We start from the raw sequence: 27,956 nt of genomic DNA on the forward strand, positions 1-27,956 counted from the left end.
GACACTATTGATAAAAGCAGGACTGAGGTTGAGAAAAAAATGAAAAGAGGTACACTAAATAGCAATTCCCAGTGACTTTTTCTTTTTGACTTTGGCAGAGTCATTTAAAATGTCCCATAGCCAATATGAACTATAATAGTCTGAGAAAGCTCAGTTACTTTGTTTACATTGACCATGAAAGACTGCAGATGTCATTTATGACAAGTTAGAGGTGCTCTTATGTCAGTGTTCTGAACGTATATGAAATTGTTTCCCAGTGGACTTTCGTGGTCTCATTGGTTGTTTCACACTCACATTGTCTCTTGGATGTGCCTAGAGGTAGAAGATACATTTCCATTTTATATCTGGGGCAATGGAATAGTAACAGCGTCAGATATCCTATAACATGTCTTTTTTTTTTTTTTTTTCAACAGAGGTGTAGTTCTGCTGGGCTTGGCGAGTGGATTGATGCTCTCATCTTGTTCATGGTTTCCGGGTTCCAGTTTAATCTGGTGGATTACAGGTGTGTAGTTTCTCTGTAGAAATGCTTGGTTATCCAATTTACTCACAAGTATGCAATGGCACTCCACTCTAGTACTCTTGCCTGGAAAATCCCATGGACAGAGGAGCCTGGTGGGCTGCAGTCCATGGGGTCACTAAGAGTCGGGCACGACTGAGCGACTTCACTTTGACTTTTCACTTTCATGCATTGGAGGAGGAAATGGCAACCCACTCCAGTGTTCTTGCCTGGAGAATCCCATGGACAGAGGAGCCTGGTGGACTGCCGTCTATGTGGTCGCACAGAGTCAGACATGACTGAAGCGACTTAGCAGCAGCAGCAGCATGTGCCCCTGGGGTGGAAGGAGATGAACATACAAGCCTGTGCCATTGAGGGTGGGACAGTCTCACCAGCTGCAGCCCCTAGAACTCAGATGTCACCACGGTTACTGGGAGTTACTGGCTCCAGGTTCTTGCTTCCTTCTCCTCGTTTCCCCTCTCCTCCTTAGCTGTCTTATCCGCCTGATGATGCTGACATCCTCTCCCCGGTCTCCTAGATAACTTATCTGGGTACAGATGTCTGTAGCAGTTTTATTGATGGTCTGAGGAGATGGAGGGTTGGACATGCCATGTGGCCGAATCACTTCCCCTGTCTTGCTTCTCTGGTTTTCAGGAATGCCCCCCTTTGGGACTTCACACGGAAGTTCAATTTCCCTTTCTCTTGTGTGGGTAACCAGTTTCACCCCTCACTCCTCTATTCAGCCTTGGGAGGGTCCACGTTTGTTTATTCAAAAGCCTGTACCCTTTCTGCCCAGTCACATCCTTTAGGGTTATAGACTGTTGGTGAAGACTATCATATTTCCAGAATGATCTACATATTTTTTTTTTTTTAAGGTTTTTTGGTGTGGACCATTTAAAAAATCTTTATTGAATTTGTTACAATGTTGCTTCTGTTTTATGTTTTGCTTTTTTGGCCCCAAGGCACGTGGGATCTTAGCTCCCCACCCAGGGATTGAACCCTCACCCCGTGCAGGGGAAGGTGAAGTCTTAACCACTGGATGGCCAGGGAAGTCCCCAATCTACTTATTTTAATGACTGTGACTGTTTTGTTACTGTGACTGAATTATGTCACTCTTTTCCCTTCCGCTTAAAAGGCGGGAATGGTTAGAGTCAATTTTAGTGTTAAGTTAAAAAAAAAAATACCCACTCTGTGACAGTGCAGATGCTGTTTGGTTTATGTGAACAGAGAGGTCCTTATACGTTTTAATTAAGCAGGTGATTCAGAGTTTTGTACTAGATGCTGGGTATGGGTTTGTGAGATAACATGTAATGATAATGGAAGATAAGGTTTAATAACCTCATAAGTGGTGGTGCTGGTGGTGGTTCAGCTGTTAAGTCACGTCCAGCTCTTTGCGACCCCATGGACTGCAGCAGTCCAGGCTTCCTGTCCTTCACCATCTCCTGATACGATTCTGTACACCCTCAGTGCCATCACCCTTGTGTGGAGGCGTGTGTCAGCCAGTAGGCTGCTCAATTCCTGAGGTTAACCAGGCCCTCATCCTCCTGAAGCTGTGTGAACACACAGTTGCAGTCATGTTGAGCTGTTTTTACTTGTTTGTGTATTTTCAGGTAGACATTCCTTAAGGGAACGCTTGGTATGAATATAATGTTAGCCTCCTGTGATTGTGCACAAAAATGGCCAGAGAACCTTGTCAGTGCTGAGTGTGCAGTGAGCATATATAGCTTCTTAATCTGTATGCAATTAGGAAAAAGAACATGAAATGCACTGAAAGTTGTTCAGCATTTATATCATGCCTTTTCTCATGGCATAGGAGCAAAATGTTAATTGGGCACGTAAGTAGCAGCTTCATTTTAAACCTAGGAAAGCTGAGGTCCACAGAAACATAAAGAACAGAAAGCCTTGAACTTATAGTTTTATGCTTATATTTATTTCCCCAGATAAGTAAGCATAGCCTGGAGCATTAAACCTAATCTTGTCTATCTCTCTGAAGTATTAAATAAAAGTCCCTAGGGGCAAGACGATTTAAGGCTTCTAATGGCTATTTGCAGTAGAGAGGAAAGCAGGGCTGTAATTTGTGAACTCTATCGCCCTCTGCCTGCTCACCTGAATTAAGTTGGAGCTCACACTTAATTTTATTATCTGGAGATAGTGCCCACTTTTCACCATGATTCATCTCTGGAAAACATCTCAAAGTAGAGTGAAGAAAAAGAAACCATATATTTTCATTGTACAGTTTAAGTTCCAACTGGATCCGAGTATGAATTTCATTATGACAGTGACCAATAGAATTTCCCAAATGTGAAGAGACAGGAACTTTAGATCTTGATGCCAATTAAATTAGTAAAGTCAAAGTTCTATTTAAAAAGACATCAATGTCCTAAATGCATTGATAGGACCCCAGGGTACTATACAGAATGCTTATAATTTTATTGTATGAGGAACTTGGTCAATTGAAAATGAACATGTTGGTTATTATAAATATCATTGAAATATTCAATTACTATGAATTCTGCTTGTTGTCTTCAGTTCAGTCACTCAGTCGTGTCTGACTCTTTGCGATGCCATGAACCGCAGAAAGCCAGGCCTCCATGTCCATCACCAACTCCCGGAGTCCACCCAAACCCGTGTCCATCGAGTTGATGATGCCATCCAGCCATCTTATCCTCTGTCGTCCCCTTCTCCTCCTGCCCTCAATCTTTCCCAGCATCAGGGTCTTTTCCAGTGAGTCAGCTCTTTGCATGAGGTGGCCAAAGTACTGGAGTTTCAGCTTCAACATCAGTCCTTCCAATGAACACCCAGAACTGATCTCCTTTAGGATGGACTGATTGGATCTCCTTGCAGTCCAAGGAACTCTCAAGAGTCTTCTCTAATACCACACAGTTCAAAAGCATCAATTCTTCGGCGCACAGCTTTCTTTATAGTCCAACTCTCACATCCATACATGACCACTGGAAAAACCATAGTCTTGACTAGACGGACCTCTGTTGGCAAAGTAATGTCTCTGCTTTTGAATATGCTATCTAGGTTGGTCATAACTTTCCTTCCAAGGAGTAAGCGTCTTTTAATTTCATGGCTGCAATCACCATCTGCAGTGATTTTTGAGCCCAGAAAAATAAAGTCTGACACTCTTTCCACTGTTTCCCCATCTATCTGCCATGAAGTGATGGGACCAGATGCCATGATCTTCGTTTTCTGAATGTTGAGCTTTAAGCCAACTTTTTCACTCTTATCTTTCACTTTCATCAAGAAGCTGTTTAGTTCTTCTTCACTTTCTGCCATAAGGGTGGTGTCATCTGCATATCTGAAGTTATTGATATTTCTCCCGGCAATCTTGATTCCAGCTTGTGCTTCCTCCAGCCCAGCGTTTCTCATGATGTACTCTGCATAGAAGTTAAATAAGCAGGGTGACAATATACAGCCTTGACGTACTTCTTTTCCTATTTGGAACCGGTCTGTTGTTCCATGTCCAGTTCTAACTGTTGCTTCCTGACCTGCATGTAGGTTTCTCAAGAGGCAGGTCAGATGGTCTGGTATTCCCATCTCTTTCAGAATTTTCCACAGTTTATTGTGATCCACACAGTCAAAGGCTTTGGCATAGTCAATAAAGCAGAAATAGATGTTTTTCTGGAACTCTCTTGCTTTTTCCATGATCCAGCAGATGTTGGCAATTTGATCTTTGGTTCCTCTGCCTTTTCTAAAGCCAGCTTGAACATCTGGAAGTTCATGGTTCACGTATTGCTGAAGCCTGGCTTGGAGAATTTTGAACATTACTTTACTAGCATGTGAGATGAGTGCAATTGTGCGGTAGTTTGAGCATTCTTTGGCATTGCCTTTCTTTTGGATTGGAATGAAAACTGACCTTTTCCAGTCCTGTCACCACTGCTGAGTTTTCCAAATTTGCTGGCATATTGAGTGCAGCACTTTCACAGCATCATCTTTCAGGATCTGAAATAGCTCAACTGGAATTCCATCACCTCCACTAGCTTTGTTCGTAGTGATGCTTCCTAAGGCTCACTTGACTTCACACTTCAGGATCTGGCTCTAGGTGAGTGATCACACCATCGTGATTATCTGGGTTGTGAAGATCTTTTTTGTACAGTTCTTCTGTGTATTCTTGCCACCTCTTCTTAATATCTTCTGCTTCTGTTAGGTCCATACCATTTCTGTCCTTCATTGAGCCCATCTTCGCATGAAATGTTCCCTGATATCTCTAATTTTCTTGCAGAGATCTCTAGTCTTTCCCATTCTATTGTTTTCCTCTATTTCTTTGCATTGATTGCTGAGGAAGGCTTCCTTATCTCTCCTTGCTATTCTTCGGAACTCTGCATTCAAATGGGTATATCTTTCCTTTTCTCCTTTGCTTTTCACTTCCTGTCTTTTCACAGCTATTTGTAAGGCCTCCTCAGACAGCCATTTTGCTTTTTTGCATTTCTTTTTCTTGGGGATGGTCTTGATTTCGGTCTCCTGTACAATGTCACGAATCTCTATCCATAGTTCATCAGGCACTCTGTCTATCAGATCTATTCCCTTAAATCTATTTCTCACTTCCACTGTATAGTCATAAGGGATTTGATTTAGGTCATACTTGAATGGTCTAGTGGTTTTCTCCACTTCTTATTTGGGAGGACTCAGCCTCAAACAAAACACAGTTAAGCTACATGGTTAAGAGAAACAGGCAAAGTGACAGTGTATCATATGCTCCCAGTGGTGTACAAAAAGGGAGGAAAATGCACACATATGCCTTTTTCTTCCTGTGCACAGACTGTCTCCAGGAGGATGGCAAAGAAAATGCTAACATTGGTCGCCTTCACTAAGGGGAACTCATAGGGGACAAGAGGGACTCTTTTTCACCTTTCAGATTTTGGGGTTTTGAATTTATAACCTTAAAAATACAATTTTAGTGGATTGAAAAATATGTAGCCTGTTTAAAAATAGAAATGAAATTAAAAATGAAAGTGATCACTGTCAAGGGTAATTTGAAGAAAGGTTTTCTTTCCCTTCTTTGTAGTAAGACAGATGCAACAATGTCATAGATTAAAATATCTAATTAGGACTCATTTTTTTGAGAAACAGTCATTGTAAGCTGGTAAACTTGGAGCTTCCCTGGTCGCTCAGCTGGTAAAGAATCTGCCTGCAATGTGGGAGATCTGGGTTCGATCCCTGGGTTGGGAAGATCCCCTGGAGAAGCGAAAGGCTACCCATTCCAGTATTCTGGCCTGGAGAATTCCATGGACTAAATGGTCCATGGAGTTGCAAAGAGTTGGACACTACTGAGTGACTTTCACTTTCACTTAAATTGTTAAACAGAAAAATTCCCCCTCCCTAATAATCAAATAGGGCTTCCCTGGTGGCTCAGAGGTTAAAAGCATCTGCCTGCAATGCGGAAGACCTGGGTTCGATCCCTGGGTCTGGAAGACCCCTGGAGAAGGAAATGGCAACCCACTCCAGTATTCTTGCCTGGAGAATCCCATGGATGGAGGAGCTTGGTGGGCTACAGTCCACGGGGTTGCAAAGAGTCAGATGCGACTGAGTGACTTCACTTCACTAATAATCAAATAAATGAAAATCAAAATATGCTATAAATTTCATCATTAATTTGGTAAAACTTTTTAGAAAGAAATGCTTTTGGTAGCATTTCTGGAGGAAGTGGGAACTGCTGTAACCTCTCAGGAAAGCACGACAAGTACTGACGCTTTAAAATCCTTTTGCCTGCTGATGCTGTAGTTGTACTTCTAAGAATCTTTTTAAGAATTATTTTAAGGAAATAATCAGAGATGTAGTGAGAGATTAATTGACAAAGAAAGATGTTCCTCACAGTGTTGAAAGCTTTCTAAATGGCCATCAGTAGGAAAATGATTGTTTATTTTTTGTTGTATATTTATCCAGTGGAAGAGTATATATATATATATAAACATGTTTTAGAAGAAAAATATTGATATGAAAAAAAGTTCCTGATATAATGTCCCACAAAAAGCAGATTATAATCCTTAATATGTGGCTTGATTTCATTTTTTTATGTAAAAATACTTCTGTATATATGCAGAAAATGACATAGGGGAAATAAATAGGCGTATTAGCTGGGATCGTCTTATCTCAGTCCTAGGTGATCCTTAATTGCTTCTTTACAGTTCTGCATTCTTAAATTTCTGCAGTGAATAGGCTTTATATTTGTTTATTTCAAATTAAAAAAGTTGTTATTAAGATAATCATGTTAAAAAATTTAAGGCCTAACTATGGAATTAAAATCTGTGGGTTGTGGCGGGCCCTGCAGCCTGGTTCTCACATTCATCTGAGTGTTCTTTTTGAAGTGGGGAAGGACAGTCACATGGCAACCGTCCTGTGATGGTGTGGGTGGGGCTTACTGCTGGACGAGAGCCATGGGGTGCTAAGAAGCAGGCTGGATCCTCTTCCTGGAATTCTTGCCCCAAGCAGTCAGAGGCTGCTGTAGACGTCCTTAAAGGGTGGGTGTCTATTATATGTAATGTTGATGGAAATGTCCTGTGTCTAGAAAATGTCATATTCTGTGCAAAGGCGTTATATTGATGGCTCCAAAATGGAGTGCTGTGCTGCCATCTCAAAGCCGATTTCATAGGAATATGGAGAAAGGTCATATTCCTTCAGATCTGGCTCAATGAATTAGCAAACATTTACTAAGTGCCTCCAACGGACCAGGCAGATCCACAGCCCCCCAGCACCTCAGAGGCTGATGTGTGCATGAATGAACTGCCTGCAGAACTATAAAGCAGTGAGTCCAGGAATGCAATCTCAGTCACAGCTTCTTTTAGGACTGTGAGATTGAGAAGGTCAGTTTATGTATTGTGGGTTGACAGGCAGCATTTAAATGGATGGAACCTGCTTTAGAAAATTTCTTAACAAAAATGTTTCAGAAACTACCCTGACTTTACCTGTTTTCTAATGTCCTAGATCTGGCTGGTTAAATTAAATTAACATATTCTTGGTATTTCAGATGATTTCATGTTTTTTTCAGTTTTTGCTATACGAACCTTAACACAACCTAAAAATGCCTTCTTCTCTTCTACTGCTCTTCTCAAAGACCTAGCACTGGACTGAGATTTTCTGGACCTACATTCCACCTCCAGCTGTGCAAGTAACTAGCTGCGTGACCTTAAGCAAAGCATATTAACCTTGCCAAGACCTTAGTTTCTCATCAGTCTAGAAATTGAACCAGCATGCCCTCTGAGGTCCCTTCTGGCTCTAAATAGCTATAAAGTGGTCATCCTATAAGCTTATTATTCTTTTCTTTTTTTTTTTTTTTAAGAAAATGGAAGAGGCTATTACTGCTTTCCTGTCTGATTGGGTTTCTTTCTCTGTCTCACAAACAGGAGCGACCTCGGCAGCAGGACTCCTTTACCTGCCCACGTGGGCAGCCGCTGTGTCTGGCTGTGTGCTTGCCCTCTTCACAGCATCCGTGTGGCCTCAAGTGCTTGGACACCTTATTAGCTCAGGCTCAAGCCCTGGAAAAGCCATGACCACTGCCATGATATTTTATATTCTAGAAGTATTTTTCTGTGCCTGGTGCACGGCTTTTAAATTTGTCCCAGGAGGTGTGTATGCTCGAGAAAGATCTGATGTGCTTTTGGGTGAGTACATTTGAAAGGTCTGGATTCAAGTCACTACTCAAACATTCCTTTCAGGACTGACTGGGATATGCACTTTACACAACTGATTAGAATAAATAGGATGATTTTGCCTTTTTTATTGAAACAGACTCTTTTGGTTAAAAAAAAAAAAACTAGAGGAATATCTAAATTACTATTTAAAAAGAAATTTCTTGGGACCATCCAAGCAGTTCAGTGGTTAAGACTCCCTACTTCCACTTCAGGAGGTGCAGATTCAATCCCTGGTTGGGACTTTTAAAAAATGTAAGTTAAAAAAAGAAAAAATTTCTTAGTTCATCGATGACGTTCAGTAATATTTATTACTGCAAAGGCCCTGGAAGTAAATTTGTTGTTGTGTAGTTGCTGAGTCATGTCTCACTCCTTTGCAACCCCATGGACTGTAGTCCTCCGCCCATGGGATTCTCTAGGCAAGAGTACTGACGTGAATTGCCATTTCCTTCTCCAGGGGATTGTCGGGGCCCAGCAATTGAGCCCAAGTCTCTTGCTTGGCAGATGACTTCTTTACCACTGAGCCACGTGGGAAGCCATTGGAAATAAATAGCTGTGAAAAAACCAACTTTAAACCATAATAAGGTGTAAAAGAGGTCCATGAAACACTGTATTATATGATATGTAAGGAAAAAAATATGCACATGGTGCTCACATTGCTATTTTGATGGTAGGCTTGTAAATATGTATATCGGAAGTATGTTTTTTTGGTTCTCCTGAATTTTATATGGTTTTTATTTACCCTCTTTTTACCAATAAAATAGATTTTTGCATATGTGAATCTTAGTGTAAATGATAAATGATAAGTGAAATGTAAATGATAAAATCATAGAGTATATATCTTCCATTTCAATGATTATGACCTTACATACCAAAATTAAAATTTCATAGGCTTAGCTCAGTTTAACATTTCAGAAACTGTCTTCTGGCTGTAATGAAATTACTGATATGTACCAAGCAGACACAGATCAAATATTGCCTGTCATTTTAGTTTTAAGTAAAACATGTCCAATGCCTCCAAGATAAAATCTTTGAAAAATTGAGGAGATAAAACATATTTTAATAAGGGATTCACTGGTGGCTTAGATGGTAAAGAATCTTCCCTCAATGCCAGAGACCTGGGTTCGATCCCTGGGTCAGGAAGATAAACCCTGGAAAAGGAAATGGCAACCAACTCTAGTATTCTTGCCTGGAGAATTCCATGGACAGAGGAGCCTGGTGGGCTACAGTCCATGGGCTGTCCAACAAAGAGTTGGACATGACTGAGCAACTAACACTCAGTTCTTTGTTCACACATTTTTCTACTTGTTTATTTATTCATTAAAAAATTAGGGAGGAGGGAGGAGGGTTCAGGATGGGGAACGCGGGTATACCTGTGGTGGATTCATTTCAATATTTGGCAAAACTAATACAATATTGTAAAGTTTGAAAATAAAATAAAATTAAAAAAAAAAATTATCACGCACTTACTGTGGTCCAGGCCTAGTGCTAGGTACCAGAGACTTAAGAGACAGAATCCTGCCCACCTGGAGCTTCTGTGTTGTGGGGGAAACACCACACCTCACATTAGACAAATACTTAGGGAGTTATGGCGGGGCGGATGCTACACAGGAGTCTGGGCTTCTACTTGTGCTCATCTGTCAGTCCCCCTTGTGCCCGTGGAATATATCCAACCACTCTGTGCATTTGCACATAAACTTTCTTCTCTGTGAGCTAGACATCTGCCAGGACAGGCCGGTTTGGAAGAGGTATATTTTAAAGCAACTTTTGAGGATTTGCTATTTCTGGTAGATATCAGAGCTGCAACCCAGGCAGAGACATACACTGCTGCATTTCCTCCGCGATAGTCTTGGCTTTGTGAACTTGTGTTTCTTCTGATTTCTTTCAGGTGTGTGTACTCTGTCCTGCTCTATCTTCCTGTCCAATGCCCTGCTTTTTTTCTTACTCCAGCTTGCTTGGGGGTCTGCCATGTGGAGCAATGGAACAAAAGTAAGAGCTGTTCTAAACATACGTTTGTTTCTTAGAATGTTATGAGCGACAGGCGTTTTGAGTTCCTTCTCACTACTTATGGAATTGCAGAAATAGTGCTTTATTACAGCTTCAAATAACTAAGAATTCTTTTTAGTAATAGTGACATTATGTTGATAAGGCCACAGAAACTGAGGAACATCGGTAAAGTTCAGAGTAGCTTTGAATAACCATTGTAAAGAATCTATTAGATCAGAAACTAGTTATAAATGTATTGTCTAGGTTTCTCCTGCTGTTTCCTACTAATTGCACGTGACTTTTTTTTAGCCTTCCACCTAAGCATCTTTTACCAGACATTCCCCAATTTACATATTGTTCACTTACACCTCTGTTTCTAATTCTCATTATATACAATGTTACAAGTATGCAGACTTCATGTGTAAGCTACATAGAAATGCATCCCCGTTGAGCTCGTCTTTCTTGGCCCAGTGTGAGCTCCAGCACGCATCCTCTGCTTGGACACACAATCCAGGCCATGAATGCTGCCATATTAAGAACCTCTTCTTGTTCTTAATACTCTTCATATTAAGTATCCTCTTCTTGTGCTCCTCAACTCGGTGCATATGGTCCCTTTGGTGGAGAAGACCAAGTCCCTGAGGCAGTCCAGAAGATGACTTTCTTTTTGTCCCACCCTTCCCTGGACAATCAATAGTCAGTGACCAACACTACGACCAACCTAATATTGGTATTTTCTAGGAAATACTCAAGAAATTGTAAGAAGCCTCTTATCAAGAAAGATTGGGGTCTTTTAATGTACAGCTTAATTTCTAGAACCCTTCCTGATTTCTTATGATTATCCTAATAATTAAAAGTAATATTGGAGTAATTGCTTAGGTACTGAGATAACTCAGTAACTGAATTTTCAGGATATATCCATTTAAATGGAATTTAGGCTTCTGGAATTTGCTACTGGAAATAGTTTTAGATCAAAATGTAATATATTCATCTTTCTTTTTTGACAGGGACTGTGATGGTAATTATTGGGCTGAATATGTTATTGGGTCAGAAGAAAAGAGTTGATTTTCATTTTCAAACAAAAAACAGTCCTAAAGTCCTTTTCAGAGAGAGTGAAAAATACGTGAAACTTTGTGAGTATAGTTTTGTTTTATTTTTAAAAGCATTTTATTATAAATATAAATTTTCAAACATGTGAGCTTAAAAAATATAATGAACCCACAGGTACCCTTTAACCCAGTTCCAACAATTATTAACATTTTGCCCATGTTGTTCATACCTTTTTTTTTAATGAAATACTTTAAAAGAGATCTCTGATTATTGAATCATTTCAACCATAAGTACTCTGTGTTAGTTTTGTTTCACTTCTAACGTAGATTTAACTAGGATTTCCAGAATATTTGTTGAAGTAGAGACTATTTATTTTGTTTCTTGTTCTCCTTTTTTTGGAAATTAAATATGTTAGTATTTGGAATACTGATGAGAAGAAACAAATATCAAATTAGTTTACTATTCAGTCTGACTCATCTCAGAATATACTAGATTAAATAAAAATGTTTATTAAATGTATAACATTTGCAGATACTGTCTTAGCACACACCCATCCATACTCAGTCATGTCTCTTTGAGACCCCATGGACTGTAACCTGCTAGGTTCCTCTGTCCACAGGATTTCCCAGGCAAGAATACTGGAATGGGTGGCCATACCCTCCTTCAGGTATCTTCCCGGCCCAGGGATTGAACTGGAGTCCCCTGCGTTTCTTGTGTCTTCTGCGTTGCAGGTGGATTCTTTATTGCCACCAGAGAAGCCCCAATATACTGCATTATTGTTGCCGTTTAGTCGCTAAGTCATGTTTGACTTTGTGATCCCATGGACTGCAGTGCTCCAGGCTTCCCTGTCCTTCACTGTCTCCCAGAGTTGGCTCAAACTCGTGTCCATTGAGTCGGTGATACTATCCAACCATCTTATCTGTGTCACCCCCTTCTCCTCCTGCTCTCAACTTTTCCCAGCATCAGGGTTTTTTTTTTCCCAATGAATCAGTTTTTCGTATCAGCTTCATTGGAGCTTCAGTTTCAGCATCTGTCCTTCCAGTGAATATTCAGGGTTGATTTCTTTTAGAATTGACTGGTTTGATCTCCTTGCACTCCAAGGGACTTTTAAAAGTCTTCTCTAGCACCATTAGTTTGAAAGCATCAATTCTTTGGCATTCAGTCTTGGATTCTAAAAATTTTAATATAAGAAATATCTTGGGCTTGATTCTGCAGGGTGTTTTTGCAATGGTTCCTGCTCATGGAGAATTGTTTTCTTGTATATATTTATGATTTTATTTTATTTATTTATTTTATTTTCATGGTTCTTGGAATGTTTTTAGCAAAGCTTCTTTGATGTCTGAGGTTAAAGTATGGGTTATATATGCATGTCAAACATGAAAATTAACCCACGAAATAGACATTTCCCCTTTACATAAAATCCACGGCTAATAAATTCAATAATTTCATTAAAACTATTAAAAATACGCTTCAGTTCAGTTCAGTTAGTCGCTTAGTCATGTCCGACTCTTTGTGACCCCATGAATTGCAGCACGCCAGGCCTCCCTGTCCATCACCAACTCCCGGAGTTCACTCAAACTCACATCCATCGAGTCGGTGATGCCATCCAGCCATCTCATCCTCATCCCCTTCTCCTCCTGCCCCTAATCCCTCCCAGCATCAGAGTCTTTTCCAACGAGTCAACTCTTCTCATGAGGTGGCCAAAGTACTGGACTTTCAGCTTCAGCATCATTCCGTCCAAAGAACACCCAGGACTGATCTCCTTCAGAATGGACTGGTTGGATTTTCTTGCAGTCCAAGGGACTCTCAAGAGTCTTCTTCAACACCACAGTTCAAAAGCATCAATTCTTCAGTGCTCAGCTTTCTTCACAGTCCAACTCTCACATCCATACGTGACCACTGGAAAAACCATAGCCTTGACTAGACGGACCTTTGTTGGCAAAGTAATGTCTCAATTTCTTCAAAACAATTATTTTCTGTTTTCTGTTCAGTTTTGTGGCTGCTTGTTGGTGTGGGATTGTTGGGATTAGGACTACGGCATAAAACCTATGAGAAGAAATTGGGCAAAGGGGTAAGTAATTAAAAATTTTGATATAGAATTTTAAATGATGCCTATGTATATGCATGCATTTGTACACTTCACTATTATGATTGAACCCTAGGCCTGGGTCTGAGGACGTCAGGACTCTGGATTCCACATTCTTAACCTTTAGGTTGGGCTTCCCCATTGGCTGAGTGGTAAAGAATCCTCCTGCAATGCAGGAGACAAGTATTCGATCCCTGGGTTGGGAAGATCCTCTGGAGAAGGAAATGACAATGCACTCCAGTATTCTTGCCTGGATAATCCCATGGACAGAGGAGCCTGGTGGTTATAATCCATGGAGTCACAAAGAGTTGGACACAACTGAGCGACTAATCAACAACAAAAACAGCAACAGCAAACCGTTAGATCACAGGCTGATAACATAGTGGAACTAATTTATGAAGTTAGGTTCCTGGGACAGGATAGACCCATATATTAGACTTAAACTCATCATGATTTGTTATATAAAGTTATTGTTGTCATTCAATGACTTAACATATCCAAACTATGAATAAAAAACTATTTTATAGTGGGCTTCTTTGTAGTGTTTGGTACATATTTCTGAAGGCAACATATATGATTCTTTGAGAAAAATCTTAAAGCTAATTCTAGATTTTGTGGATTATGCTCGGTATTGATGGGTCATGGAAGTTTTCTGTCTCTTCCTTTCCTCTCTTGTCTATAGTTTGATGTTTTATTGTCCTTTACTCTTATAGGCAGATGGGCAGAAGCAAGAGTAAGTCATTGCAATGTGATGCTTTCCATCTGCTCTGATTAAAAGTTTGATATGTTTCATAATGCAGTTAGAATTATAGTTTGGCAGAAACAGCATTTGAGGGTTAACTTTGAATTTTAGCAATCTGAGTTATCAGGCAAATTTTCCCATTAATTAAAAAGCTATAGTGAGGATGAAGCACATGCTCTTTTATTTAGCTTTGTAAGTCCAGCATCTCACAGAGTACTTGGTACATACTCAGAACTCAGTAACTATTCCTTAAAAAGTAAATAGTTCATTACATGGTCTCTTTCTTTTGCCCTTCAATTGTTAATTTTATTATTGTAACAAGATGTCAATTAGAAGAAGATCCCCAATGTCAGCAAAGGGTTCTTTTAAAAAGGAATCATTTCATTTAGATTTAATACCTTTTTTTTTATTAGTTCATTCATTGATTAATTCATGTGATACATGAATGTTATTTGATAAATGCTTATTGAATGTCTCTTGTGTGCCTGCTATCGGGGATATGAGGTAAACTAGTTGGACAAGATTCCTGCCGTCATGGTAATGTAATCTCATGGAGTTTACATTCTAATTAGGGAGAGAGACGGTCTTCAGAGGAAGGAGTAAATAAAGACTATCACTTTAGATCAGGTGGCTCTGAAGCATGTAAGATGATGGAGTAGAGAGTAACTGGTCTGGGTGGTTAGAGAAGGCTGCTCTGAGGACGTGACGTTTGAGTTGAGATAAGAGAGCTAGGAGTAATGGATTCAGGTAGAAGGAACACAAGTAAAGAATGGAAAGGAAACAGACTTGAAGTGTTTGAAGGGCATCAGAGTGGGCAGTGTGGCTGAATCTTGGCGAGCAAAGGGAAGCGTGGCAGGAGATGAGGATGGGGACACAAGTGAGATCACATCATAGGGCCTATGGAGCACAGGAAGGAATTCTGATGTTAGTTTTTTTTGCAGTGGAAGCCACCTGAATATTTCAAGCATTCGCACAAAGAGATATGATATGATATGATATATATGTATATGTGTTGTGTGTGTGTATGTGTACTAAGTCAATTCAGTTGTGTCAGACTCTTTGTGACCCTATAGACTATAGTCCACCAGGCTCCCATGTCCATCGGATTCTCCTGGCAAGAATGCTGGAGTATTGCCGTGCCCACCTCCAGGGAATCTTCCTGACCCAGCATCTCTTACATCTCCTGCATTGGTAGGCAGGTTTCTTTACCACTGGCACCACCTTGGAAGCCTATATTTATCAATTTGGCTGCTTTGTAAAGAATGGATTGACGGATTGTAGAGTGGAAGCAGGGAGATAGGTTATGAGGCTTTTTCTGGTGTCCAGGAGAAAGGCCCTGGAATTTTGGATGGGTGCCATGGTACTGGAATTGGAGAGGAGTGGATAGACTTAGAATATATTTTGAAAGTAGAGCTGATAGGATTTGCTGATGGATTAGATGTAGATGGATAAAGGGAAGGGAAGAATAGAGGATGACTTCTATGCTTTTGGCTTGAGCAACTGGATGGAGTGTGGCAACATTTACTGGCATGGGAATAATGAAGGAATAACAGGTTTTGGAGTGATGAAAGCCAGAGTGAATCATAGGTATGTAGTGATGTGAAAAAGTATAACTTTTTATGAATGTAATCATGCCTCTGGAAGTCTCTGCTGATGGTTCCATTCTCTTTATAGGACATTGCTAAATGGAGTCCTCTTTCCTGTATAGACATGAGAGGCCTGCTGTGGCACACCGAGCTGCTTAGAAGTGGTAGCCCTCCTCTGCCAAGAGGCAGCATTCACTCTTCTCTCAACCTGAATTTTTATGTTCCACTTTGTTTCTCTCAGTTGTGATAGTATAGTTGGTCTAATCTGGCCATACTTTTTCATGGGATCCATGCTGTTGGTCAGCTGGAGTTAGTTTGAAATAGTTGGGGTTGGGTACCGCATTCTTTGACTGGGCCCATGGACTCAAAAGAGGAATTTTCAGAGGGTGCTGTGCTCCTGAACCTCAGCCTTGCCAGTGTGGAATTGGCAGGCAACTCTGCAAAAATGGTAAAGGACTCTGTGTATCCTTCTGTGACCCGTTTCTTCTCTAATACAAGGGTAACCCCAACCCTAAATCATTCATTAGAGCTGAGTAGTACTACAGCATATGTATGATCTTTTTTTTTTCATTCATTTTCTTATTTTTCCTACTGAAACAACAGCCAGGTTGTTTCTAATTTTTTTCTGCTATAAATATCTCTTTCCCAACATTCCTCCTAACTTCCAAGCCTAACCTAGAAACTCACAAATTTATTATGATAATCAGTTCAGTTCAGTTCAGTTCAGTCACTCAGTTGTGTCCAGTTCTTTGTGACCCCATGAATCGCAGCACGCCATGCCTCCCTGTCCATCACCAACTCCCGGAGTCAATCCAAACTCATGTCCATCGAGTCAGTGATGCCATCCAGCCATCTCATCCTCTGTCGTCCCCTTCTCCTCCTGCCCCCAATCCCTCCCAGCATCAGTCTTTTCCAATGAGTCAACTCTTCACATGAGGTGGCCAAAGTACTGGAGTTTCAGCTTCAACATCCGTCCTTCCAATGAACACCCAAGACTGATCTCCTTTAGGATGGACTGGTTGGATCTCCTTGTAGTCCAAGGGACTCTCAAGAGTCTTCTCCAATACCACAGTTCAAAAGCATCAATTCTTTGGTGCTCAGCTTTCTTCAACAGTCCAACTCTCACATCCATACATGACCACTGGAAAAACCATAGCCTTGACTAGACAGACCTTTGTTGGCAAAGGAATGTCTCTGCTTTTTAATATGCTATCTAGGTTGGTCATAACTTTCCTTCCAAGGAGTAAACACCTTTTAATTTCATGGCTGCAGTCACCATCTGCAGTGATTTTGGAGCCCCCCAAAATAAAGTCTGACACTGTTTCCACTGTTTCCCCAACTACTTCTCATGAAGTGATGGGACCAGATGCCATCTTAGTTTTCTGAATGTTGAGCTTTAAGCCAGCTTTTGCACTCTCCTCTTTCACTTTCATCAAGAGGCTTTTTAGCTCCTCTTTACTTTTTCCCATAAGGGTGGTGTCATCTGCATATCTGAGGTTATTGATATTTCTCCTGGCAATCTTGATTCCAGCTTATGCTTCTTCCAGCCCAGTGTTCCTCGTGATGTATTCTGCATATAAGTTAAATAAGCAGGGTGTCAATATACAGCCTTGATGTACTCCTTTTCCTATTTGGAACCAGTCTTTTGTTCCATGTCCAGTTCTAACTGTTGCTTCCTGACCTGCATATAGGTTTCTCAAGAGGCAGGTCAGGTGGTCTGATATTCCCATCTCTTTCAGAATTTTCCACAGTTTATTGTGATCCACACAGTCAAAGGCTTTGGCATAGTCAATAAAGCAGAAATAGATGTTTTTCTGGAACTCTCTTGCTTTTTCCATGATCCAACGGATGCTGGCAATTTGATCTCTGGTTCCTCTGCCTTTCCTAAAACCAGCTTGAATACCTGCAAGTTCATGGTTCACGTATTGCTGAGCCTGGTTTGGAGAATTTTGAGCATTACTTTACTATCGTGTGAGATGAGTGCAATTGTGCTGTAGTTTGAGCATTCTTTGGCATTGCCTTTCTTTTGGATTGGAATGAAAACTGACCTTTTCCAGTCCTGTGGCCACTGCTAAGTTTTCCAAATTTGCTGGTATATTGAGTGCAGCACTTTCACAGCATCATCTTTCAGGATTTGAAATACAAACTAGCAAATATCTCCTTATGATTATGCATTGCGTGTTAGTCGCTCAGTCATGTCCAACTCTTTGCAACCTCACAGACTATAGCCCTCCAGCTCCTCTGTTCATGGAATTCTCCAGGCAAGAATACTGGAGTGGGTAGCCATTCCCTTCTCCAGAGGATCTTCCCAACTTAGGGATCGAACACAGGTCTCCTACATTGCAGGTGGATTCTTTACCATCTGAGCCACCAGGGAAGCCTTGATTATGCATTAGCTGTGGGGAAATGCTGGAAAATTCCTTTCCTGAAAAATGAATTTTGGTAGAGAGAGATGGAAAAGTGGTTCACTGAAACTGCCATTGTTCAGTCTTCCTAAATTATCATTAAAACAATTCCTCAGGCACCAGCCACAGAGGTCTCTGCTGCCATCTGGCCTTTCAGGTTTGGCTTTGACAATGACGGATGGTCTAGTCTAGAAAGATCAGCTCAACTGCTCAATCAAACGGGTAAGTTGTACTGAAATTAATTTCAGGCTTTGAGAAACTATTATTGTTACTTTCATTTTGTGCAAGATCATAAGTAATAGGAGGAGGATTTGCTGGGTCTTGGACTAATCTCTTAAAAAGGCTTTACTTTGATGGGTGGCTACCACCAGGTAGGATGGGAGGATGAAGCTTCTGTAACCACATCTGTGTTTGCTTGAAAGCAATTAAATAGTGATTCTGGGACAAGGTCTCATTCCGGGTGTCTGCAGGAGAGTCTTGTCATGCCTTTGCTCTTGGAAATGCCCCTGCTGGGGGCTCCTGTCCCTTGGTAACCTGCTGCTGAGGACCAGAAAACCATCAGATTAAAAGGCAGAATGGGGTGCAGTGATGCTTATTTGCAAAGCAAATTGCTTTCAAGAGACTGAGGGCCAGTTTTACTTGTTTCCATTCCCTGAGGCGCTCATCTTTGGATGTTGCTGCTAAGTCGCTTTAGTCCTGTCTTTAGTCGCTTTAGACTCTGTGCGACCCCATAGACGGCAGCCCACCAGGCTCCCCCGTCCCTGGGATTCTCCAGGCAAGAACACTGGAGTGGGTTGCCATTTCCTTCTCCAATGCATGAAAGTGAAAAGTGAAAAGTGAAAGTGAAGTCGTTCAGTCGTGTCTGACTCTTGGCAACCCCATAGGCTGCAGCCTACCAGGCTCCTCCGCCCATGGAATTTTCCAGGCAAGCGTACTGGAGTGGGTTGCCATTGCCTTCTCCGATCTTTGGATGAAGCCTCCTTTAAAATATATGGGTGTTTGGCTCTTAGATCAACTAGAGGTCTCTTGCATGGAGTTATTCCTAAAGATAAGCTTGTCTTCTGAGAAATAGCTGAGGGTTTGTATGACTCTAATGCTGTTAAGAAATTTATTGGGCCCTTAATCATTTAGTACTGATTACAGGCTTCTGCAGCACATCCAACCAGGCTATCTGAATCAATTCACCTCTGTGTCAGTACCATGGAAGTGTTTGCCCAGAATAAAACACTATTGTATACTATATTGTTTCCGAACATAAATTAGATATTTGAGAAAGGCATTAAGCATATTTGAAATTTTGGAAAAGATGTGAATATTTGAAAATTTAGCAAAGTTATGTTTTGATTTTTCCCCCCATTTCCACAAGGTGTCCCATGCATTCTAAATATGGTAAGTATGTTTTTAGCTCAGATTTGAGCCAGTTCACCTTAGTAACTCATTAGGAATTACTTGGTTTTTTGATCTATGACTAAAGGTTTGGGACTACAAGAATCAAGTTTTGATAACTGTTTTTACATTGCTGTGGTTAATCACCACGTCCATTTTTTCCCTGCTGAACAGGGGCAGATTTCATAACAATTTTGGAGAGTGATGCTTCTAAGCCCTATATTGGAAACAATGATTTGACCATGTGGTTAGGGGAGAAGTTGGGTTTCTACACCGACTTTGGTCCGAGTGCACGGGATCACACTTGGGGGTGAGTGTACCTTGAGAATGAATCCTGCACGTATAAAAGACTAGTCAGCATAAGCTTGGAGTGGACAGTTGATATTGTTATGCCTTATCCCTAGGAGTATGTCCCAGTGATTCTTCTTGGGGGATGAGGAGGTGCTGAAGATAGGCATATTCCATCATTGTTTCAGTAGCCTCTCTGTTGCTGGATATTTTCAGTTCTTCACTATTATAAACCATTCCATGTAGGAGCTGAGGTTACAGCACTAAACGTGTCTGCCCCACATGCTGTCCTCATGGAGCTTACATTCCCATGTGATGAGACAGAAAATAATCATGTACACACAGAAATATATAAGATAATTTGAGATACTGGTGAGTGCTGTGTAGAAAAGGAGAGTGGCAGGGTAGGCAGGGCAGTGGGCGATGATGCTGAAGGCAGCGTGGTCAGGAGGGGTCTCTCTGCCCACCCCACGATGGGGAGGACTAGCACCAGCTGTGGGAGGAGCCAGTGTGGACTCGAGGCAGATCACGTGTGGTGTGCCTGAGCACGGGGGTTAGGGGGAACTAGTTAAAAAGGAGGTCAGGAGTAGGCCCTTGGTCTTATAGGGTCCATAAGCCATGCTTAGCACTGACTTAACTCAGTTTTGATGGAAAACCACTGGAGGATTTTAAACATGGAAGTGGTCTGACCTGGTATACGTGTGTGGAAGATCATTCCAGCTGTTCCTAGAAGAACAGATTTTTGGGGGCAAGAGTGGGAGCAGGGAGACAGGTGATGAAGTAGAGGTGCTAACACAGGTGAGAAATGACGGTGGGACCTGTGGAGATGGAGAAGAGGGCACACTCAGGAGCTCTTTCGGAGCAGAGCTGACAGGAATTCCTGATTTGGGGGGTTTGGGGGGTTTTGTGTTTGATTTTTTTTTTTTTTTTGGTCAAGCTTGTGAGATCTTAGTTCCCTGACTAGAGATCAAACCCAGACCTATAGCAGTGAGAGAACCATGTCCTAACGCTGGACCATCAGGGAATTCCCAGGGCTTCCTGGTGGTTTAGATGTCAGTAAGTGACAAGGACAGCACCTGGGTTTTTTTTACCTGAGTCCCTGATACGAGATGATGCCATTTAATGGGACAGGAATGACCAGGTGAACAGCAGGATTGTGCTAAGTTCGAGATGCCCTGGGACAGTCAAGTGATGTCCAGTAGGCAGTTGTGGGCAGCTTGGAGGGCCGAGTTGGACAGCAGAAGCTGGGCAGGTGCATTCAGGATCATCACTGTAGAGATGGTTCTGTGAGAGAAACTTCACGAGGGGCCACACAGACTGTGTGTGAAGCCGGGGAAGAGAAGCCGGCTGAGGTCTGAGCTCTGGTCGCCCTTTCCATGTGTATTTCTCTGACTTAGAGTGAGGTGGGACATGTTTTCCTATCTTTATCGGACCATTTGTAATTTCTAATTTTGTAAATTGCTGCTCTGAGTCCTGGCTGGCAGGATTGTGCATTCCTATATATGTTGATTAACGTTAGAATTGTTTATGCAGATCAGTTGCCAGAGGAATAATGCAAGTAAGATGGAGTGTGTCCATTTGTGTGGCCCTAATCCCGCCCTTTTCGTGTCTCCAGGGCACTTATGAGACAGAGTTGACAGTGTTGTGCCTGGTGGCACAGTGAGACATGCTGAATGGTCCTCTTGCAGTGACTCGTTCTACAGAAGGTCCCATCCATCTTCGCCATACTGTTGTTCTCAATGCCCCTCGTGAAATCCCTAAGAACACATATTCTTAGTTCTGTTGGCATGAGATGGTGGGACCAATAGTGATGCACACGTTTCTTTCCATTCAAATGCAGGATTATGGTTTTGTCAAGATACCCAATTGTGAAATCGGAGCATCACCTTCTTCCGTCGCCAGAGGGCGAGATTGCACCAGCCATCACGCTGACTGTCAACGTTTCCAACAAACCGGTGGATTTTGTTGTGACCCACTTTGGCAATCACGAGTGGGTTTCTTTGGTTTTTCTCGTAGTGCACAAATGCCAAAAAATATTATTAACACATTACATTGATTTCCATGCATTGACCTTTCTTATTTTTTTTTTTTTAAATTATTATTCTCAGAGTGGTTTTCTGGGTTTGTTTTTTGGGTGTTTTTTTTTGGTTTTAAAAATCAGGCATACAAGAAGTTCCCTGATGGCCTAATGGTTAGAATTCCGGACTTTCACCTCTGGGGCCTGAGTTCAGTCCCTGGTCTGGGAACTGAGATCTCACAAGTTTGCACGGTGTGGCCAAAAAAAAGGAAAAAAAAAAAATCAAGCACAGAAACGTTTGAGATGCCTGCAGTCCTTAACGGTGTACAAGACAGCGGTGATGGCCATGTTAGCCAGCAGTGACTGAGCAGGCACTGTGCTAAGCGCACTGTTGTATTTAATCTACATATTGTATAACAGTACATAGTCCCGTTTAACAGAGAAACTAAACTGAGAGGTTAGATGACTTATCCAACCAGGGTCACACACGCAGGAATCAGGTAGACCTAACTCAGAGCCTGCAAGTGCTTGAAACCCATGGTAAACCAGACTACAGAAAGATGGAATTCCATTTTTCTAAGGATTACTCCAGTTGGAAGTACCAGAGGGATTTGAGGTACTAAAGGACATTCCTTTACCTGTCATGTCTCCAGTCAGATGAGAGGTAGGCAGAGGAATCTGGCAGGGAGATCAACGTCTCTTTTGATTCTGATAAACCTATTTGGACAACACGGCTTAAGTGTGCCCACATGGACCTGCTAATACATCCATCCCTCCAGTAATACATGATGCCAGCTCCCCCAAAGCAGCAGAACCGTGAGGCAAGGACAGAGTCCGCCCTGTCACACTCTCCCTTAGTGAAGAGAATAACACAAGAAAACTCCCTGTTGGCAAACTGGCAGGTTCCAAGAAGAGATAGGAAGGGTTTGAGACAAGCGTTCTTAGTTCATTCTTCCAAACTTGATTTATTAGAAAAATCCTCCCAAGAAGTAAAGGATAAGAGAGAGAGAGAGAGAGGCCAAGATGGTTTGCTAAGTTGGTTCCCCTCCAAGGAGACATGAGGAATGGGGAATGAGTTTTATCTACAAAGAATAACATTCACAACCAGTGGCTTAGCACTGAATAAATCACAAATAATGCCAACATTGTTATTAAAGCCAAGATAAAAGTATATAATTTATATTCTACCATACTGAACATCTGGAGAAGGAAATGGCAACTCCAGTATTATCGCCTGGAGAATCCCATGGACAGAGGAGCCTGGCAGGCTATAGTCCATGGGGTTGCAAACAGGCAGACACGACAGAGTGACTAACAACAATACTGAACATTCTTTAATAGTCACTGAAAACATACATGCGAAGTGCTTAGTGCTATAAAATATGGCAAATGGGCGTTGTCTATCTGCATGACACAAAAGGCCACAGAGCTTTACAGTGACACAGAGAACATTGGAAAACAACAAACAAAGGTAGCAGCCAGATTTGTTTTGTTTGGATGAAACTTACAGTACAGCAGAGGGCTACCCTGGTGGCTCAGTGCCAATGTAGGCGATGTGGGTTTGGTCCCTGGGTCAGGAATATCTCCTGGAGAAGGAAATGGCAAACCGTTCCAGTGTTCTTGCCTGGGAAATTGCATGAACAAAGGAGCCTGGCAGGCTACAGTCCATGGGTCCCCAAAGAATCAGACACGACTTAGAGACTAAAACAACAATAGTACAAAAAACCCGAATATTGTTGTATTGTAAGTTTCACCTAAACAAGGTGAGCATGTCTGCTATCCTCACTTCCTATCGCCTTTCATTTTCTCAAAGTGTTATGTGCATCTGTGAAAGTACACTTGACTATTTTCTGAAATAAAGTCAGAGCATAAATAATATAAGCCAGCCATTCAAATGTGATTAATGGGGACTGTTTGCTAATTGGACTCTTGCTGGTCTTCTTAGAAATGAGAAGGTGTTTGGAGCACGGATGGTAGAGACAGTCCATATCTCTGTAAAAAACTGTTTAAAGAAATGCCTTCTGTTTCTCCTAGCAATTTTCATGTCACAAGTATAAGCATTCAGCAATCACTCCACTGAGCTTAAATTGCAGTTGAATTGGGTTTATCTTTTGAAAAATAGGCATTTTTGTGTTTAAAGCTGGCAAGGTCTCAACCTAAGAAATAGTTGAACACACTCCTTCCCCTTTTCCCTTTGCTTTCCCCCCGCTGTCTCCTTTAACTCCTTCTGACCTCCTCTGAAATGTGAAGAATAGACTTGAGACGGAAGAGAAAACGAAAAGACAGCCCTCAAATTGTTTGGAAAAGAGCACAGAAGAACTACCTTTTCTAACTCTATTAACCATCTATTTAAATCTCTGTAACTAACAATATACCTCTGCTTGCTAGCTTACTCTCGTGATTTAATAATGATGACAACAACAGAGGTAATGATAAGAACAAACATCTATTGCGGAGCTGTCACTTCAGGGAGGGAAGTGGTCTGGTTAAATGGCAAAGAACAGGAAACTCCAGAACCTGAAATCAGACAATCTGGTCTGAATCCTAATTCAAGGTATATCCGTCACCAAATTTGTTAACTACCAAGTCTCAGTTTTCTTTCTAAATTAGGAGCAATAATCCTACCTATTTCAGAGGATTCTTGTGGGAATGAAATAGGATATATTTATGAATAGTTTTATCATGAAAAGTATATGACTAGAGTCACTGCTCAGTTAATACTGGCCATTCTTATGAAACTAAATTGGACACCTCTAAATGTGTGGTACCTTGGGCAGCTTAAAAGATTATTTATCAAACACAAATCAAGCATCTGTCATGTCCCAAGCACAGTGCTCGGTGCAGTCTTTTCCCTTAGAGCCTTGGCTCTTGTCCATGCCCAAGTGACACGAGAAAGTTCACACTTCAAATAGTTTGTAAAGTCATCATTACATATTTCTGTTTGCCACTGTTTTCTATAACACTACATAAAATTTTTTATTCTGAATAAATATTTAAGGATTTCACTTTCTAGTGATTATGGCTTATAAACATGAAATCAGATTAATATTAAGAATGAATTACAAAATGCTTATGCATGTTATCAGCTGATTCAGTGGGATTTCTAAAATTACCGACTATACAAATGTTTTTACAACCAATTAACAGAAAACAGTGGCATTCCTTAATTATTTAGGTATACACCATAACTAAAATTGGTATTATTTTAGGTAATTAATTGAGTCACCACTTAATTATTGTGTGTTTTTCCTCCCCTATAACAGGCAGAAATGTACAAGGAAGAACAAATGTACAAACCCATACAGAACCTGTAGTCTGTAGTTATAGTTTTTGTTCTGTTGTAAGGTAAACTCAGTGAGTTATATTTCTCTTGTCTCTGAAAATCAGATAAAATCAGTTTTTTTCAGCCCACATTATAGGGCTATTGGGCTGATTATACATCAACAGATAAGGAAATATAAAACATGCATTCAGTTGCCCTCTGTTTCTCCCTCTCTCCTAGTCCCTCCTCCTTCTTCCTTTATACCTATATATACATACACATTTTAATGATTATCAGTGGATGAAATTTATCTCCTGAGAAAATGTAAAACCAAATTCATAGATTATTTTCTAGTGATATATTGCTAAAACATATTTGAATGAAAACTCTATCTGTGGAGCAGTAACTTTGGTAGGCTCTAGACTTGATTTGAATCCCGGCTGCGGGTGTGAAAGGAACAGAATTCATTGCAGACCTAATGAAGGGACTACTTACAAAGATGTTGGAAGGATCAGGGGAACAGGTAAGAGACGCTAAGGTACTCAAACACTAGTTAACAGTGGAGAATCATTACGATACTTAGGGCTGAAGGGACAGAGAGATATTGTGTTCCCAGAGCCCTCTTTGATCTTGAATCAGAAAAGGGCCACCAGGCATGAAGAATGCAGCTCCTGGAGAAGAAATATCCCAACTTCTCTCTCTTCCTTACCTGTTCATCTCCTGCTGGTGCCTTCACTTGACCAGACCTCACTGGTAATTAGCAGACAAGGGAGCCCATGAGATGAAATCTGCTGGGATCAGCCTCCAGGGCATAGAGAAGAGTTGGCAATGGATCTGGGCAAAGATGTTCAACAAATGGTCATTCTTTTCACTCTTCTACTTCTTGAGACATCTTTTGATAGTGCTCAGCTGTCTGTGCATAAGAATGGATAAGTTTAGACCTGTCTTCTACTTCAGTGAGTTTTCTCCAATCTTCTCAGTCCTTGGTGATCTCTATCTTCCTTTCCCACTGCTGTTTCTTAACAGTGATGTATTAGCTGTCTCCTGCTTTCCAGGTGGCTCAGTGGTAAAGAATCTTCCTGCCAATGTAGGAGCCACAGGAGACATGGGGTCAATCCCTGGGTTGGGAAGATCCCCTGGATTCTTGCTGGGCTAATCCCATGGACAGAGCAGCCTGGCAGGCTATACAGTCCATGGAGTCGCAAAGAGTCGGACATGACTGAGCAACTGAGTGTGCACATTAGCTGTCTTACTCTCTAAATGCCTGTGTTGGTCTGCTGCCTGTTTGCGCTTGGATCCATTCCTGCTTCATCTCCCTTCCAGCTACAGATTGCTGGAAACCACATTTCCCATAGTCTGTTGCCTTCTGGCTTCTGAATAGGTTGAGCCAATGTAATGCACTAATGCAAGGCTGGAGGGTTGGAGGAGGGGAGGAGATAGAGTATTTCTCATTCCCTCTCTCTGCTTTCTTTGTTGTCTCTGGCAGCAGCTGAGTCTCCACTGTGGCTCCAACTCCTCCTTCAATGGTAGCAGATTCTTCTAAGTAGCCTTCTCCATAGTACCATTTCGCATCAGCTAGTACCAGCTTGTGGATTCTGGGAATATCATCTCTTCCTGTTGTCCCTCTGGCCCTCGAGGTGGTAGTCATTTCTCACTCAACTCCAGTTGCCTCACTGAGTCCTATTTGGCTTCCTGTCACCTAGTAGCCAATCCCCTATATTAAATTCACTTTGTTTGAAATGCCTAGAGTGGTTTCACTTTTCCTCTCTGGATCATACCAACTGTGATGTCCCTATTTTTCCCCAGACTGATGATAACCCCCCAAAAGCTTGAGGTACTTGCCTGATTGTCAGTTACACGCTTAGAGTGCTCAACATAATAAAAGCCGCTGCTTAGCTAGTGTTTGACCAGGAGAGCTGTGGAGGCTTTTAGAAAGTGTTCAGTTGAAAGAGTTGAGTAGGTTAACAAACCTGGTGTGTTCTGTGAATATTAGGATTCTCCCTCTTACTCCTGATTTTTTTAAACTACTAATCTTTAGCTCTAATACCAATGACCAGGTCTTAAGATTATTAATATAATTTCCTCTGATGAAAAGTTGAACAAATGCTGCTTTTAGTTATTTAGATCTACTCGATTCCAAATGATCTGTGGGGAAAGGTTATATCATTCTTCGTCAAAATTTTACCAGCTGCTCAGTTGAAGCACAATAGCTGTCTTGCTCATTTGCATAACAGTCAAAGCTGTGGTTTTTCCAGTAGTCATGTATGGATGTGAGAGTTGGACCGTAAAGAAAGCTGAGCACCAAAGAATTGATGCTTTTGAACTGTGGTGTTGGAGAAGACTCTTAAGAGTCCCTTGGACTGCAAGGAATCCAACCAGTCCATTTTAAAGGAACTCAGTCCTGGGTGTTCATTGGAAGGACTGATGCCGAAGCTGAAACTCCAGTACTTTGGCCACCTGATGCATAGAACTGACTACTTGGAAAAGACCCTGATGCTGGGAAAGATTGAAGGCAAAAGGATAATGGGATGACAGAGGATGACATGGTTGGATAGCATCACCAACTTGATGAACATGAGTTTGAGCAAGCTCCAGGAGTTGGTGATGGACAGGGAAGCCTGGTGTGCTACAGTCCATGAGGTTGCAAAGAGTCAGACATGACTGGGCGACAACTGAACTGAAGTTAATGTGTCCTAATACGAATTATTCTGGGTTTGCACACTGTTTGAAGATATTATTTGGGAACTTAGGTACCCAGTATTTTTTTAAATTGTTTTTCACATGCAATAAAGAGGTATATTTTGGCATTTTTTCAGAGATGACCTCGACAGGAAACTTCAAGCTATTGCTGTTTCAAAACTACTGAAAAATAGCTCTGAGCAAGTGATATTTCTGGGATATATCACATCAGCACCTGGTTCCAGAGATTATCTACAGCTCATTAAACACGGCAATGTGAAGGTAACACAACCTTATTAGGTGTTCTGGTTTCTTAAATAAAGTGATGTTTCTTCAGGTTGCAAA

General features: G+C 41.3%; 1 protein-coding gene across 5 annotated transcripts in view; it reads left to right on the forward strand.

Moving 5' to 3' along the window:
• CWH43 (cell wall biogenesis 43 C-terminal homolog) overlaps window positions 1–27,956 on the forward strand; it is a 72,911-nt gene that overhangs the window by 11,644 nt on the left and 33,311 nt on the right. For 4 of the 5 annotated variants that reach the window (XM_059887677.1, XM_059887678.1, XM_005207974.5 and 1 more), the window contains 8 exons: window positions 414–502; window positions 7,843–8,100; window positions 11,118–11,243; window positions 13,152–13,231; window positions 18,096–18,201; window positions 19,540–19,675; window positions 21,494–21,643; window positions 27,749–27,893. In XM_059887677.1, coding sequence (XP_059743660.1) covers window positions 414–502; window positions 7,843–8,100; window positions 11,118–11,243; window positions 13,152–13,231; window positions 18,096–18,201; window positions 19,540–19,675; window positions 21,494–21,643; window positions 27,749–27,893 — 1,090 coding nt within the window. The remainder of the gene's footprint in view (window positions 1–413; window positions 503–7,842; window positions 8,101–11,117; window positions 11,244–13,151; window positions 13,232–18,095; window positions 18,202–19,539; window positions 19,676–21,493; window positions 21,644–27,748; window positions 27,894–27,956) is intronic. The other variant, XM_010806138.3, reaches the window with a different exon arrangement.

The sequence above is a fragment of the Bos taurus genome, chromosome 6, assembly GCF_002263795.3.
Source record: "Bos taurus isolate L1 Dominette 01449 registration number 42190680 breed Hereford chromosome 6, ARS-UCD2.0, whole genome shotgun sequence".
In the NCBI taxonomy this organism is placed as follows: domain Eukaryota; kingdom Metazoa; phylum Chordata; class Mammalia; order Artiodactyla; family Bovidae; genus Bos; species Bos taurus.